Source organism: Hypanus sabinus, chromosome 12 (genome assembly GCF_030144855.1).
Source record: "Hypanus sabinus isolate sHypSab1 chromosome 12, sHypSab1.hap1, whole genome shotgun sequence".
In the NCBI taxonomy this organism is placed as follows: Eukaryota; Metazoa; Chordata; class Chondrichthyes; order Myliobatiformes; family Dasyatidae; genus Hypanus; species Hypanus sabinus.
In genome coordinates, this window is record NC_082717.1 from 59128186 (window position 1) to 59145128 (window position 16943).

At 37.6% G+C, this 16943-nt stretch overlaps 2 protein-coding genes across 16 annotated transcripts in view; one reads left to right on the top strand and one right to left on the bottom strand.

Moving 5' to 3' along the window:
- Positions 1-16943, top strand: part of sanbr (SANT and BTB domain regulator of CSR) — a 79478-nt gene that overhangs the window by 45010 nt on the left and 17525 nt on the right. For 8 of the 9 annotated variants that reach the window (XR_009515124.1, XM_059986024.1, XM_059986020.1 and 5 more), the window contains 4 exons: positions 694-846; positions 5159-5304; positions 10382-10481; positions 11965-11997. Coding sequence is in view for 8 of the 9 variants with exons in the window: in XM_059986024.1 (XP_059842007.1) it covers positions 694-846; positions 5159-5304; positions 10382-10481; positions 11965-11997 (432 nt within the window). In the remaining variant the exon portion in view is untranslated. The remainder of the gene's footprint in view (positions 1-693; positions 847-5158; positions 5305-10381; positions 10482-11964; positions 11998-16943) is intronic. The other variant, XM_059986025.1, reaches the window with a different exon arrangement.
- usp34 (ubiquitin specific peptidase 34) overlaps positions 8155-16943 on the bottom strand; it is a 319734-nt gene continuing 310945 nt past the window's right edge. For all 7 annotated transcript variants that reach the window (XM_059986017.1, XM_059986013.1, XM_059986016.1 and 4 more), the window contains one exon: positions 8155-8635. The gene's annotated coding sequence lies outside the window, so the exon portion shown is untranslated. The remainder of the gene's footprint in view (positions 8636-16943) is intronic.

A 16943-nucleotide genomic window follows, 5' to 3' on the forward strand; every position in this document is an offset into this window, starting at 1 on the left:
TACTGGCAGCCAAACATAAAAGGATCCTTTTATTCCCACTCACTGCCTCCTACCAATCAGCTAATGTTTTAACCATGTTAGTAACTTTACTGTAATACCATATGTGCTTAACTTGTTAAGCAGCCTCATGTGTGGCACCTTGTCAAAGGCCTTCTGAAAGTCCAGATATACACAATCAACTGTATCCCCTTTATCTATCCTACTTGTAATCTCCTCAAAGAATTCCAACAGGTTTGTCAGACAGGATTTTCCCTGAAGGAAGCCATGCTGACTTTGTACTGTCTTGTCCTGTGTCACCAAGTACACCATCACCTCATCCTTAACAATTGACTCCAACATTTTTCCTACCACTGAGGTCAGGCTAACTGGTCTATAATTTCCTTTTTGCTGCCTTCCTCCTGTTTTCTGTTTAATTCGTTTAGAATGTGATGAAGTATTTAATCTTTATAATCTTTTTTGTATGTAGGTGGCTATAAATTCTCCCATAAGTAAAGACTGGTATTTTAAAAATGCTTACTTTGGTGAAATATATGTTTTTGTATATTAACACATATTGCAACTGTAACAACCAGCATAAATTAAAAAGATCAATTACTAAAGCAGAAAATTAAGCAATTTATCATTAAATACTTTTTTCACACCTGTGATACAAGATAAATTTATTTATTACTGCTCTATTTTAATTTGTTTTAGGTCTTTCCATGCACTGAACTCTCTCACTGCCGCTACCATCCAGAACAAGTGATATATCTTCCCACGGGCAATCAGTTGTCTACTCCTGGCTTTGGGTTTTATCCCTGTTGCAAGCAGAAGGTCCTACGGTTTGATCCTCTTCAAGCAAATACAGTAAGCATGAAAACTGAACAAAAAATTGCTAATCAGTATGTATTAATAAAGGAGCATTCTAAAATATATTGAGCCCTTGGTAATTTACAGTAGAGAAGGGAGGCAAGAAGTCAGCTCTGAATATGCTGACTTTTTGAAAAAGCTTAATGTGACCCTGTTTTTTTTCCTCAATGGTTTGCAATGCCATCTGTTCAGATAGTTTACTGTAGTTAAGCATTTTATTCTTCAGCAAGCCACATAAGCGTCTCATCATTATTTGCAACCAAATAAATACATGTCTTTCTAACCCTTCAAATCACTTGGACTATTACTGTGCCCTTCTCTCTTCTACTGGAAGTATTCCATGTTTTTGAATCTTTTCAAATACCTGTGGTTTCTCACCAGCTGGAAACTTCATCCATTATTTTTGTACGCCTGTACAAATGAATGTGCTAGATGTTTCCTTTAGAAACATTTCTCTATCAACCAAGAGCTCAATAAAATTCACAGTGCCACCACTTTAAATGTGACAGTGCTACTGACATCCAGGATGCATTGGTAGCAGTAATTTCCCAGAGTTTTCAACTTCCAACTTCAATTGATCTGATGCATTTGGTAGTTCTGGATTTATAACCATAACTACAATTTCATTTATGTGGATTCAGTTGAGGGCCATTCATTGAGAAGTACTATGGATGCCAATTAAGTGGTTACTGCAATTAGCTGAAGTTTCATGAAAATAGTTATAACGGTATAAAAAAGATAAACTGAGTAACAAATTATGTAGTTAACTGAAAAACAAAACAAATCAGAACACTACCAATAGCACTACAATACTATTAAATTGTACATTAGATTCAAATAGTTGTTGACGAAAGAATTTATCCAGTGTACGTATTGAACAAAATCAGCACAGTCACCTAATGGACTGCCTTCATACAATGTTACCAACAATTGCATCCTCCAAATCTTCATTTTCAGTGTAACATTCAAGATAATTGTTGATAACTTCAAATTCTTCTTGGTTCTTAATTTCTTTAAGTCATGAAATCATTTCATTTTCATTCCTAGCCATTTCTGACTTCTCCAAGCCTGAATGCTTGAAACCACAGTATGCAAAACAGTTCTGATTTGTCTTACTGCTTTGAATACAAACACATGCAAATGATGCTAATGAAAATCTGTTTGCTCTAAGCACGCTGTAGCATCTAACAGCCACACAACTACACTGAACTGCTGATAGTTCTCCTGCTCCAAATAAATGGCATGATGTCCCAAATAAATGAAAGGAATCCCATCGATTTTTAAATTAGTTTTTGTTCTTTAAGAGTTATCTCAAATTAGCGGCTACCTCTATTAACCGATAGCCGAATTAATTTTATTCATCGTCCATTCAAGGCTTCCATTTATTTTTATCTGAATGAATGGATTTGAACTGCTTAGCTGCCTGTCTCCCAGAGTCACAGTAAGCTTTCAATTGCTTTAGCGATGGGCTTGCCAAATCTCTTTGAATGAGGAGGTTATTGCTTAAGCTATTTAAATCTTGTGGATAGTATTGAAATGCAAAGAACAGACAGGGAAAGGTGGGCCAGTACCAGAGCCACTCATTTAAAATAGTCCTGAGGGTTTCTGTTACTGTCTGCGTAGTTGAGCCAAGTTCTCCAGGAATCATCCCTGCTGTAGTGGCCGTGTTTATTCTATCAAAATATCTATTAAAATATTGCAGTAAACCCCAATAATGGGCACCATGGTAGCGTAGCAATTAGTGCGACGCTATTACAGCTTGGGACATTCCAGAGTTAAGAGTTCAGTTCTGATGCAATTCTGCAAGGAGTCTTTGTACGTTCTCCCCGTGGAATTTGTGGGTTTTCCCTGAGCGCTCTGTTTTCCTCCTATAGTCCAAAGACGTAGCAGGTAGGTTAATTTGTAGTTGTAAATTGTTCCATGATTAGGTTAGGGTTAATCGGAGTTGCGGGAGCCGTGTGTCTCGAAGGGTTAGAAGGGCCTGCTCCACACTGTATTACTAAATAAATAAATCTGCTAAGCACTTTCAAATTTTGTTTTGATCTACACTTATTCATGAGTCTTTATATGTGAATGCACCCAATCTGTAGCCTTATGCAATTTTTTTTAACCTCTAAGCATTGTGTTTTAGAAGGTTTCTTGCTGGTGAGCTTGTTTGTTTCCTTTGCCAACTTTTCTGCTCACTTATCTTGACAGAAGTTTTTTTTCTTGTGTTGCTGAATTTATTTTTATGGCCCACATCTTTGATTCTTTGCTTTTCTTGTGTTACTCCTAAATGAGTACAATGATGTGTTCGCTATTTTCCAATCATTGTATAATTTGCAGGTCAGTTATTTTCCTTATCCCCCTTGTTCTCTCAGTTAAGTTAAACAGTGCATTTCTTCATATAAATCCAGGAAATGCTACCATATGCTTATAAAATTATCATTTGTTAAAAACAGATGTAGTGTATTTTTACTATTTTGAGCTTTGTCACCCATTATCATTTCTGTTTTAGACAATAGACAACAGGTGCAGAAGTAGACCATTCGGCCCCTCGAGTCTGCACCGCCATTCTGAGATCATGGCTGATCATTCATTATCAATACCCAGTCCCTGCCTTGTCCCCATATCCCTTGATTCCCCTATCGATCAGATATCTATCCAGCTCCTTCTTGAAAGCATCCAGAGAATTGGCCTCCACCGTCTTCCGAGGCAGTGCATTCCACACCTCCACAACTCTCTGGGAGAAGAAGCTCTTCCTCAACTCTGTTTTAAATAACCGACCTCTTATTCTCAATCCATGCCCTCTGGTACTGGACTCTCCCAACATCTGGAACATATTTCCTGCCTCAATCCTATCAAATCCTTTAATTATCTTAAACGTTTCAATCAGATTCCCTCTCAATCTCCTCAATTCCAACGTGTACAAGCCCAATCTCTCCAATCTCTCTGCGTAAGACAGCCCTGCCATCCCAGGAATCAACCTAGTGAATCTACGCTGCACTTCCTCAATTGCCAGAATGTCCTTCCTTAAACCTGGAGACCAAAACTGTACACAATATTCCAGGTGTGGTCTCATCAGGGCCCTGTACAAATGCAAAAGGACATCCTTGCTCTTGTATTCAATTCCCCTTGTAACAAAGGCCAACATTCCATTTGCCCTCTTTACTGCCTGTTGCACTTGCTCATTCACCTTCATTGACTGGTGAACTAGGACTCCTAGGTCTCTTTGCATTTCTCCCTTACCTAACTCGACACCGTTCAGACAATACTCTGCCCTCTTGTTCCAGCTTCCAAAGTGGATAACTTCACATTTATTCACATTGAATGACATCTGCCAAGTATCTGCCCACTCACTCAGCCTATCCAAGTCTCCCTGTATTCTCCTAACGTCCTCTTCGCATGTCACAATGCCACCCAGTTTAGTATCGTCAGCAAACTTGCTGATATAGTTTTCAATGCCCTCATCTAAATCATTGACATAAATCGTAAAGAGCTGTGGTCCCAATACAGAGCCCTGTGGTACCCCACTAGTCACCTCCAGCCAGTCCGAGAAACACCCATTCACTGCTACCCTTTGCTTTCTATCTGCCAACCAGTTTTCTATCCATGTTGAAACCCTGCCCTCAATGCCATGAGCTCTGATTTTACTCACCAATCTCCTATGTGGCACCTTATCGAATGCCTTCTGAAAATCTAGGTACACAACATCCACTGGCTTACCCTCGTCTAACATCCTTGTTACACCCTCAAAAAACTCCAACAGATTAGTCAAGCAATACTGAAATACTGAAATACTTTTTGAAATACTGGAGTAGCAAATGTAAAGTCTAATGCCTGGAAGACCCTTATAATTGGAATATTTTTAATACAGTGGGTGTCTTTATTTAACAAAAGCTTTCTCAGAGTTTTCTCAGAGAAAGATAGTTTGAAAACAGTGGTTTCAAATAAAAATCGATATTTAACAGATGCTCAGAAAGACAATACATTTTTAACATTTATATTTCCTCATAGCAAAAACTAGGGCAGCTATTTGAAATAAAACTATTGTTCTGCAGATGCTTAAGCAGCTATTATGATGTGAGAAATGGTTAATGTTTCAGAACAAAAACAGCTACCTGCAACAATCTATATGCTTTTAACAAATACTATTCATCATTTCAACAAATTGATAACACATTGGAGCAATGTACAAGGAAATAATAGCTCCCTTTTGTTTCTTTTTCCCTTCTGTTTTGTGAATAATAAATTACAATTTTAAGTGGAAATTGACCAAACTAAAACATGACATTTGATCTTCTCTCTTTTAAAAATGTGTTTTGTTTAGGGTTGTAAACTTCAGGATCATGTAGTCAAATTAACTCATCATCTTCAGAGTGGTAAACTTACTTCATTATCAATTGGACAAGTTTATTGTGATGTACTACAGCACAAGGATGTTGTCTGTGTGCCATTCTGTAAAACAGAAGAAAGGTAATTTTTATTTGATCATTCAAACATAGATAATTTCGGAGTCCTGATAAAAGGTCTCGGCCTGAAATGTTGACTGTTTACTCTTTTCCATATATGCTGCCTAACTTGCTGAGTTCCTCCAGTATTTTGCGTACATTGTTTTGGATTTCGGCGTCTGCAGATTTTTTCGTGTTATAGATAATTCATGTTTGCTCTTTACAATAAGGATTATAAACACTGAAGTTTAAAAACTAAATCTGATTATAGTGGATTCTGGTTAATTGGGAAACATCAGGACCAGTACATTTTGGGTCAACTAAGTGGCTGCCCCAGTTAGCCCACTTTCCATGTTAATAGTTAGATATATAAAAAAAAATAAACTGATTTTCAAATTGTGTATTTAAATGAAATACAGAACAAATTACAACACTACCAATAGTACTACAGTACTATAAAACTGTATTAGTTCCTAATAGTAATCAACGGAGGAATTCATCCTGTGTATGCAATGAACAAAATCAATGCACACACCAAATAAAAGTAGTGGACTGCCTTTATGTAATGCTATTGAAGACTCCATCCTCCAAATCTTCATGCTCATTGTAACATTCAAGATGATTTTAATAATTTTGTAGTTCCTAATTTTTTGAAGTAGTGAAGTCATTTCATTTTTCTCTGCCAAGCATTTCTGGCATCTCTAAGCCTGAATGCTTGAAACTGCTGTGAGGAAAACAGTTCTGAATTGTCCTACTGCCTATTCCTTGTCAACTATCAGTGACAAAAATCACTGCTTTTTGAACACAAACGCACTCAACTGATGCTATTTAAAAACTGATTGCTCAAATGCCAAGGATCCCTACCATTGGATGGGACTGTGGACCCCAGGTTGGGAACTCCTGTATCATGTCTATCTAAATTTCTCAATTGGTGATTATATCTTACTCTACTACCTCTGGCAGATAGTTACTGGATTCAACTGTTCAGTGTTAATGTATTTTTAAAAAAAAATATAAATCCCTGAAATTTCTAAGAAAATGCCATTCTGGTGCCTTCAACTTATTCCCTCTTGTTTTTGATAACCTTACCATGTAGAATTAAAAAATTATATGGCTTGGAAAGCAATTATTTGACCCAATTTATTCATGTAGGTACCCTTCTGTATTAATCCCATCACGTGACCCTTGGCCCATAGCTTACTATCTCTAAGCAATTCAAGTGGTTGAGAGTATCCACCCTATCCATGCCTCTTATAATTATATACCCCTCTATCAGATCAGCCCTAAACCTCCTTCATTCCAGGGAGTTAAAAGAGTCTTCCAATTCAAGCCACATTCTGATGAATCTCCTCTGCACTCTTTCCTGTGTAATCACATTCTTCCTACAGTGTGTTGACCAGGAATACATGCAGTGCTTCCAAGTGTGATCTATTTTGTTTTTGTGAAGTTGCAGCATCCCAGTGTTTGTATTCTATGCCCTGACCTATGAAGGTAAACATGCCATGTGTTTTCAACTTATCTGCCTGTGTTGTCACTTCTGGGGAACTATGGATGTGAACCTTTAGGACACCTGTTCATTAATATTCCGTAACACCCTACTGCTTACTGTATATATCCTACCTTTATTTGGCATTCCAACATGCATCACTTCACACTAGTTGGAATTAAATTCCACCTGCTGACCCTCTACTCAACTTTCCATCTTGTGTGTATTATCCTGCCATAGCCTTAGACAACAATATCACTATCCAGACCACCACCAACTTTTGTGTCATCCACCAACTTGCTAATCGTACTCCTACGTTTATGTCCAGGCATTAGGAGGTTCATGAGAATCCTGTCTATCATTCTGTTTGTTCATACTAATTAAGATAATTTGTACTATTTGTGGTGATGTTGCAGTTCAGTTGTGTTCATGTAAGATATTATCTCACTTAATGTTCACATTTAATCTGTTTATACTATTTTAACATCCTGAATGGAAATCTATCACAGTAACTCATTTTGGCATCTATTCAATGGTAGCAATTTGAATGGTTGTAACGTAGATTCCAAATATGAAAACATATTTAATAATAGTCAGTCGTTTAATTTGTAATAACACAGCTCAAATTATTCCAAAGTTTTGTTTGTTTCTACCTCTCCTTCTGTAAATGTTGCTTCATGTGCTGGGTGTTTCCAGCATTTTCTTTTGTTTACCTTTCCAGCATCTGTGGTATTTTTATTTGCTGAAAGTAAAATTTTCAGAGAAGTAGGTTATTATTGCTACTGTTTATACTCATACCTCAGCAGCAAAGTAGTGTTCGCAATTAAAACTAATATCCATGGAGATACAAAGCACAAATGCAAATTGTCTATGAGGCTGCTGATGTTAAGAGAGTGTAATTGCTGTTTGGGTAGTTTTTAAAAAGAAATATGGGTATGTGAATTTTTAAAAGAACACATACTTCCTATTGCATGATTTTAATATACCAACCAGTCTTCCATGAGTTCAGTGTAGATGTCCAATAGATGTACAATTTCCAGTGAAGCATTTATGAGTACTTTATGGTAATTGAATCAAGATGGCGAAAGATATCAATGGAAGATTCAAGGAGATTAGTGGTTGGAGGAGACACAGGGTGTTAAAGGAAAAGGCAGAAAAAGCATGAGGATAGAGATGCTTCTAATTGTTAGAGTATCCAATACAATGCAGTACTGATTAATAAGATAACATAAAACTTTATTTATCCCAAAGGAAATTGTTGTTGCAAGGTTGCTCAATCAGAAATATGTACTTTAAAATATAAAATGTAAGCATTGAGGTACAAAAAAATACAAAATGTGTATTAAAAAGTAATGGTGCAAAATACAGATGTGCAATGGAATCAGATACCTGTATACTTGAGGAGGAGTCGTAGAGTCTTGTAGCCACAGGGAGAAAGGCCCTCCTGTGGCATTCAGTGGTACACCTTGGTGGAATCAGTCTGTTACTAAAGGTGCTTCTCTGTTTGTCCAATTTGTCAATGGGGGGTGGTGCAAGAGGGATTGCTTATAACGCTCTGTAGCTTCTGCAGCATCCTCCTCTCAGATACAGCCACCAGGGAATCCAGTTCCACCCCCAGAACAAAACCAACTTTCTTGAGCTTAGTGATCTTCTTGGCATCAGACCCTTCACCCTGCTGCCCCAGCAGACTACAGCATTGAATAGAATACTAGCCATCAATGAGTCATAGAACATCTGCAGCATAGTACCGCAGACATTGTATGATAGGAGAATCCTCAGGAAATACAGTTGGCTCTGTCCCTTATGTTTTCAGTCCAGTCCAGTTTCTTGTCCAGCTGAGTTCCCACGTATTTGTAGTCCCAGATGACTTCTACATACAAAAGATGAAGGGAGCCAATGTCAGATTTATGAAAAACTTTCAATAAGGAATCACATTTATTAATTAGCAACGTTAGTGCACTTGGAATTGGGAGTATTGATATGGGTTGCGAATTGGAAAATTAAAATCTGAATCAATGTATTTTCTAAGGATGGTGGACTGTGACTAGTGGAATATCCCAGGGATCAGTGTTTGGGACCCAGCAATTCACAGTTGATATCAATTATTAAGTTGAAGAATCAAATATGTTTGGGAAATGATACTGATTTAGAGATTGTGAGTAGAGAGTTGGATGCAAAAAAAAGCTTCAAGTGAATGTGGACAAAAACATGGGATGGGCAAGAATGTGACAAATGGAGTTTAGTGTGGGGGAAATGTGCACTAAATAGAAAAGCAGAACTCTTTCAAAATGGTGAGTAATTGAGTAATATTGATTTTTGGAGGGCAACAGGTTCTCATGCACCAATCACGAAGTTAACATATAGTTGCAATATATGATTTAGGATGACAAGCAGCATATTAATCTTTATTATAAGAGGATTTGAATACAGCAGTAAACAAGTCTTAGAGGTTGCATAGAGTCTTGGGTGTGACCACACTTGGATGGATGTCAATGGCTTTAGACTGTACTCATTTCTCTTCATATCAGGATCGGCTTGATGATAATGATTGAGTGAGAGATATGAGGTCTCAATGTACAAGCTGAGTTGGTGATAAGCAAGGCAAGTGCAATGTTAGCATTCATTTCAAGATGACTGGAATATAAAAGCAAGGATGTAAAGCAGAGATTCATAGCTTTATCATACCACATTTGGAGTACTGTGAGCAGTTTTGAGCCCCGTGTCTAAGAAAACGTGTTGACATTGGTGAGAGTTCAGAGGAGGTTTACAAGAATGATTTTGGTGATGAAAGGGTTCACATACCAGTGTTTGAATGGTCTCGGTCTATACTCACTGGAGTTTAGAAGGAACCAAATGAGAGGGGACCTCATTGAGACCTAATGAATATTGAAAGACCTATATAGAGTAGATGTGAAAAGGATGTTTCCTGTATTGGGAGATAGACCAGAGGGCATAGGATTAAAATACAAAGGACATCCATTTAGAACAGAAATGAGGAGAAAATTTTTTGCAAGGAGTGGTAATGTATGGAATTCATTGCAACAGATTGTTATAGAGACAGTCATTTATATTTGAAGTGTTAGTTGATAGATTCTTGACTTGTAAAGATGCCAAAAATTATAGGGAGAAGGCAGAAGAATAGATTTGTGAGGGAATAACAGATCAGCCATAATCGAATGACAAAGCAGGCTCGATGCGCTGAATGGCCTAATTCTGCTCTTGTTCCTTCAGGAACATTCTGATATTGATGGCTAACAATCTATCAAGATAACTATGCTTGAAGTATAAGATCTGTTCTAAACTTATTCAGTTTAGTGCAGTGGGGTGTCCTTGCTGTGAATACTGTGATTTACCTCCACATTTTTTTTGCAATGTGATTGTATTTAAATATTGCAGTACACCAATAGGTACATAGTAGTGCAGCTACCTATCTCTCAGTTTCAATACTGAACTATTTTGGTCCAATAACAATAATAATAAATTAATGTTACATTTCTAGTAAATTGAATTCTTGAAATTTCTCCTAGAATAATCTGTGTGATTGGTAGTTACACATTGTGCTTTTTAAAAATAGATTGTTTCTATTATAAAAACTTCAATCAGATTTTTTTTGCAGTAATGGAATTACAAATCTTTCTGAAGAGAAGGATTTAGATTCTGAAATCTTAGTAGAACCCAATTCATGGAGGGGACAGAAAATTGGGGATGTCACATCTGTAAGTATTTGCAATGATGAACGGTAGCTTTTCTGATTGATGAAAAATTGGTATTTTAAAAGTGTAATATTTTATGTTTGAAATTGTTTATGACATACTGTATTCATGACAGTTTATGACATTCATTTTACAAGAATCCTTTGTTGTATAATGCTTTAACATTATATGTAGCATGTTCTCAAGATTTCGTAAAGTACTTTTGATTCAGTATTTTAAAAATTTCTATGTCTATTATTTAGCAAAAAAGACAGGCAATTTGCAAACAGCAAATAGATGATTACAAAGCGTGATATGGTGATATTTACAGAAGGTATGATTTTGGCCATTGAACGTTTAATTGAAGGTTTAGTAACCTTTCCACTAGAGCATGTTGGAACTATTAATTGGGATATTTTCACTCAAACATTTTGTGTTGGCTATCTGTCATGTGACAGCCATTAACACTGGAATTGTGCTTTATTTCAATAAATGAAATACAAATTCCCATTAGTAATGAGAATCTTGTGATGGTACAGCAATTAGTACAACTGCCTCAATGCCTGATGGACCCAGGTTTGATCCTGGCTTTGGGTGCTGTCTGCCAGGCATTTACACTTTGTCTATAGTGTTGTATGGTGTTGCATTGGTTACTCTTGTTTTCTGGTGAGTTAATTAGCAACTGTAAATCATCCTTGGTATAGGTAACTGGCAATAGAACCGACAAATAATTGATGAGCATATGAGAGAGAATAAGTTGCAAGGTTATAGGGAAATAAGAAAAACAATGAATTTTTCGCAGTTGGCATCGACCTGATGGTCCAAATGGCCTTCTCCTGTGTCTTGATAAATAAGCATTGAATCTATAACCTCCTAACCATTCCTCTGTTGTGTTTCAGCAATTTTTCCTTCTTTGGGATGCGAGAATAACATTTAGGACAAGACTGAGTAGTAGTAAAAAAGTTTATTGAAAGAACAATTCTGTTGGGAATATGTTTCAAATCAGTGACTTTCGAAATCTACAATGGAAATGCAAGGTTATTTTGCTCTAGTGTGAATTAATTCACTTATTTTAATAAACTAATTTTTAACATTTAGAGACTGAAATTGGCTTTGACTTCTAATTCTTATTTAGTACGCAGAACCAACTTTGATTTACGATATGCAATGTCAGTTGTTTAAGTATTTACCACAAGATAATCATCAACAGTGGTTTGATGGATTTCAGCACTTTGGAACTTTTCAGAACGTTAAAAATCAGTGTACAACCAAACAGGGTTTATTTATGGCTGTGGATTCAGTTAGCAGCAATCAAAACAACTTACCACATTCAGTAGTTTATGCTTAACTTCAAAAGTTAAGACTAAAACTTTAAGATGTTCATTGAAGGTTTATCTACAATACTCAGAATTATTTCAATAGAAACCATTATAATGTTAAGTATATGCTTATGGGTATCTTGTAATTTTTTTTTCCTGGTTTCACAATCTCTGAATTCCTTTTATAGTTTTCACTTTTGAAAAACTGGAGTTTGCAGCTGGTATGTTAAATAGTTACTAACATTCAGTTCTAGAATAGTATTGCATGTTAATATTAAAATGTTGAAGTAGTGGTTGAGTTGAGTTGCATGTAAGTAGTAAATGCTGGAATGTTAGTTTTATAGGTTATGTTTCAAGTTTTCTTCATCAGGCATAATAAGCATTTAATCTCTGTCAATGAGAGCATTCTCAATGACCGTACATTGCATTTATGTATCACCTCTAATGCAGCAAAAACTGGAAGTTATTGAAAGAATGTAATCACAAAAAAATTAATACTGAGCCAAGAAGCTTAATTTGAAGTATCATCCACCATTATCATAAAGGAGCAGGATATTTAAATGCTGCTAATGGAGAGGCTGAAGAAATGGACATCTCATAAACATAGTTCAAATACATAGTTCTTTTACCAGCATTCCTAACTGGAAATAGTTTATTTTTCCCTCTGCAAAGAAAGATGTGAAACTAATCATTTCAAGTTCTTTGTCTCAAATTTCTGGCAAGAAGTGTAATTTTTGGTGAGCCACCCTTACAACAAGTTTCTTGTCCTGAGCCATTAGATAATGCCTTTTTCTCATGCAGCTTTCATGTTGAAGCATGCAGAGCTACATGGGCCACATTGAATTGGGAGCATAGAGTTAGGACACCTATCAGATAGGTGTATTACTTGCCTTCATCCTTTGACAATGATTTCTGACTTATTTAGCCACAGCCCACCTTCTTGCCCTCCAGTCCTGATCAATAACCACTGTACTTCATCTTCTAACTTGCATTTCTTTAATGCACTGCCCTCCGATGCTGGTTGGGCCTGTGGCCACCAATTCCTCGATCTTAATGACCAAAAAAATTCTTGATTCTGAAAATGTGGAATGCCCAAAAGAGTTGTTGGAACCCAGAAGCTATGCCACTCTTGCAGATCTATTGGATGGCAATAAAATGTGCAGGCAACAAAGTACCTGGAGGCTTGTAGGACAAAAACACAAGCTAGAAAGGAAAGAAAGCAAAATGAGATGAAGTTGAGATGTTGTTATGATGAAGCTATTGCAGATTGGTGAGCACGTGAGATATTATGAGTGTTATACCACAGGCAGCAAACTTCTGGATGAGTGCACGTTTATCAAATGTATATAATGGGCAAATAGAGCATTTGAGAAATGTAGTAAGAACTCATGGTCTGAGCTGATTGTGGGACAAGAGGTGAAGTCTTGTTAATAAAGTGAGTTTGATGAAGGAAAAGTAGCAACTGACTTTACCTTTTATAATATTTGGCAGAAATATGAGCTGATCTGAGCCTTTATGCTGACTCGCAATAGAGATGTTGAGAGGTGTTACTAGAGCACATGGAACTGAATCTCCTCTTGTATAAAGTTGTTGACTGCCTACTTTGTGCCTTATCGAGAAACTTCCAGATCAGGGTTTTCCAACTTGGGCTCCATGGACCCTTGCTTAATGGTAATGGTCCATGGCATGAAAAAGATTGGGAACCCCTGTTCTAGATTGTTTACTGTCAACATTCAAGATGGTTTAATGTCATTTCCAATACATGAGTTTAAAAGAGAATGAAATAATTGTTACTCTGGATGTGATACAGAACAAAAGAAGCTACAGTAAGATAAAGAAGAAAGTAATAAAAAATATAAATAGCTTATATACATTGATTGTATGTACCTAAAGTGCCTCTGATAGGAAATGATGAAGTAGTGGGTGGAAGTGTTATTCAACCTCGCTGCTTGGGGAAACCTTGCTTCTGAGTCTGGTGGTCCTAGCCTCCTCCCTAATGGGAGTGGGACAAACAGTCCATGAGTAGGGTGACTGGGATGCTTTATTATATTGTTGACCTTCCTCTGGTACCTTTTGGTAGATATGTATGTGCCCTTGATGGCGGGTAGGCTGGTGCTGGTAATGCATTGGGCAGTTTTCACTACCCATTGTAGAGCCTCCTGTCTGCCACAGTGCAGTTTCTGTACCATGCAGTGATGGAGCTTGTAGGATGGTCTTTACTACTCATCTGCAGAAGCATGTGACTATTGATGCGCATTGTGTAGGGGAGGCTGTGTGAGTTCTTTACTTCTGGGAGTTTGAAACTGCTCAGTTTCCACTGTCACAGATGTAAAGAGGAGTGTGAGTAGTGCAAGTTCCCTTGAAGTCGATAATCATCTAATTTGTTTTGTTGACTGAGGAAGTGGTTATTTGCCTGGCAACAGGCCTCGAGCTCTTCCATCTCCTCCCTGTAGGCTGACTTATCATTGTTGGTAATAAGACCCACCACTGTCATGTCATTGGTGAACAAGACAATATGATTACATGGGTATTTGGCCGTACATTTGTGTGTGTGTGCAGAGTGGACAGCACACAGCCCTGTGGGGCACCCGTGTTGAGAATGATGGGAAGCGAGGTCCTGTTGTGCATCCTGATTAGCTGAGGTCTGTTGGTTAGAAAGTCCAACATCCAGTTGCAGTGGTGAATTTAGACTGATGAGTAGGAGTTAAGTATTCGTTAAGTTTAGTGATTTATGGAGTTTCTCTGGCCCTCACACCCCTGTTGTTTTAGGGAAGATAAATTACACTTTTTTTGTTTGGACAGCACCACCTCAATGGAACAATGGACTGAAAGTATATGTTCCGTTTTAAATAGGTCGCCTCTCAAATTCTCTTAAAATTTGCTGCTACCCCCTAAGGAGCCTGTCTCAGAGGATATCTTTAAGTAGTTGACTATTGGCACTGAATAAAAGTGCATTATAGTATTTCTAAAAAGTAAAAGCAATTATCACTACAATCAGCCTTCTCGATTGGGTGTTGTGCAATGAACCAAATTTGAAGAGGGAGTTTTAAAGTAAAGGAACCCTTAGGAGTCAGTGATCATAATACGATAGAATTCATCCTGTAATTTGAAAGGGAGAAGCTATTGTCAGATGTATTAGTACTACAGTGGAGTAAAGGGAATTAAAGGCATGAGAGAGGAGCTCGCCAAAGTTGATTGGAAGGGGTCACTAGCAGGAATGACAGCAGAGCAGCAATGGCTGGAGTTTCTGGGAGTAATTCAGAAGATGAACAATACAAACATCCTAATGAAGTATTTAAAAGCAGGATGACACAACCATGGCTGACAAAGGAAGTTAAAGATAGCATAAAAGCAAAAAAGGGGGAATATAACAGAGTGAAAGTTATTTGGAAGTTAGAGGATTAGGAAGCTTTTAAAAACCAACAGAAGGCAACTAAAAAACCATAAGGAGCTATTAAGGTTAGCTGGTGAATAATATAAAAGAAGATAGCAAAATTATTTTCAGATATATAAAGAGTAAAAGAGAGGCGAGAAGGATATTGGATCGGTGGAAAATAATGTTGGAGAGGGGACAAAGAAATGGCAAACAAACTTTAAGTATTATGCACCAGTCTTTACTATGGAAGACACGAGCAGTACACCAGAAGTCCAAGAGTGTCAGGGACAGAAGTGTTTATTGCTTGGGAAGCTGAAAGGGCTGAAGGTTGATAAATCACCTGGTCTAGATAGACTACATCCCAGCGTTTTGAAAAATGTAGCTGAAGAGATTGTGGAGGCATTAGTTATTATCTTTCAAGAATCACTAAATTCTGGCACTGTTCCAGAGGACTGGAACATTGCAAATGTCACCCCATTCTTCAAGAAGGAAGGGAGTCAGAAGAAAGGAAATTATAGGCCAGTTAGTCTGAACTCAGTGGTTGGTAAGATGTTGGGAGTTAATTGTAAAGGATGAGGTTTTGGGGTACTTGGAAGCACATAATAAAATGGGCTAAAGTCAGGCATAATTTCTTTAAGGGAAACCTTCCTTGATAAATCTGTTGTAATTCTTTGAGGACATTACAAGCAGGATAGGCAAAGGAGAATTAGTGGATGTTGTGTACTTGGATTTTCAGAAGGCCTTTGACGAAGTGGCACACATGAGGCTGCTTAGCAAGATAAGAGCTCATGCTGTTACACAAGAGATACTATAGCATGGATAGAGCATAGATTGATTGGCAGGATGTAAAGAGAGGAAATAAAGGGAACCTTTTCTGATTGGCTGCTGGTGACTAGTGGTGTTCCACAGGGATCGGTATTGGGACCACTTCTTTTTACGTTGTATGTCAATGATTTGGTTGATGGAATTGATGGCTTTGTGGCCAAGTTTGCAGACGACACAAGGATAGATGGAGGGACAGGTAATGATGAAGCAGGGAGAAGGCAGAGGACTTTGATAGATTAAAAAGGGCAAAGAGGTGGCAAATGGAACACAGTTTTGGGAAGTAAATAGTCATGGACTATTTTCTAAATGTGGAGAAAATTCAAAAATCTGAGGTGCAAAGGGACCTGGGAGTCCTCGTGCAGGATTCCCTAAAGATTAACTTGCAGGTTGAGTCGGTGGTGAGGAAGACAAATGCAATGTTAGCATTCATTTTGAGAGTTCTAGAATATAAAAGCAAAGATATATATGCACTGGTGAGCCTCACTTGGAGTATGTGAGCAGTTTTAGGATCCTTATCAAAGAAATGATGTGCTGACATTAGAGAGGGTTCAAAAGGGGTTCATGAAAATGATTCAGGATTGAAAGCCTTATCATATGAGGAGCGTTTGATGTCTCTGGGCCTGTACTCACTGGAACTGAGAAGAACGAGGGGCGATCTTATTGAAACCTATCGAACGTTGAAAGGCCTAGATGGAGTGGGTGTGAAGGGCATGTTTCCTATTATGGGCAAGTCTAAGACCAGAATGTACAACCTCAGAATAGAGGGATGTCCATTTAGAGTGGGGATAAGGAGGAATCATGTCAGCTATTGGTAGTGAATCTGTGGAATTCATTGCCACGGACGGCAGTGGGGGCCAGATGATCCGAGTATATTTAAGGCAGAGGTTAATAGATTCTTGAATAGAATCTAAGATGAAAAAAGGTTAAGGGAAGAATGCAGAAGAATGGGGTTGGGAGGGAAATGAA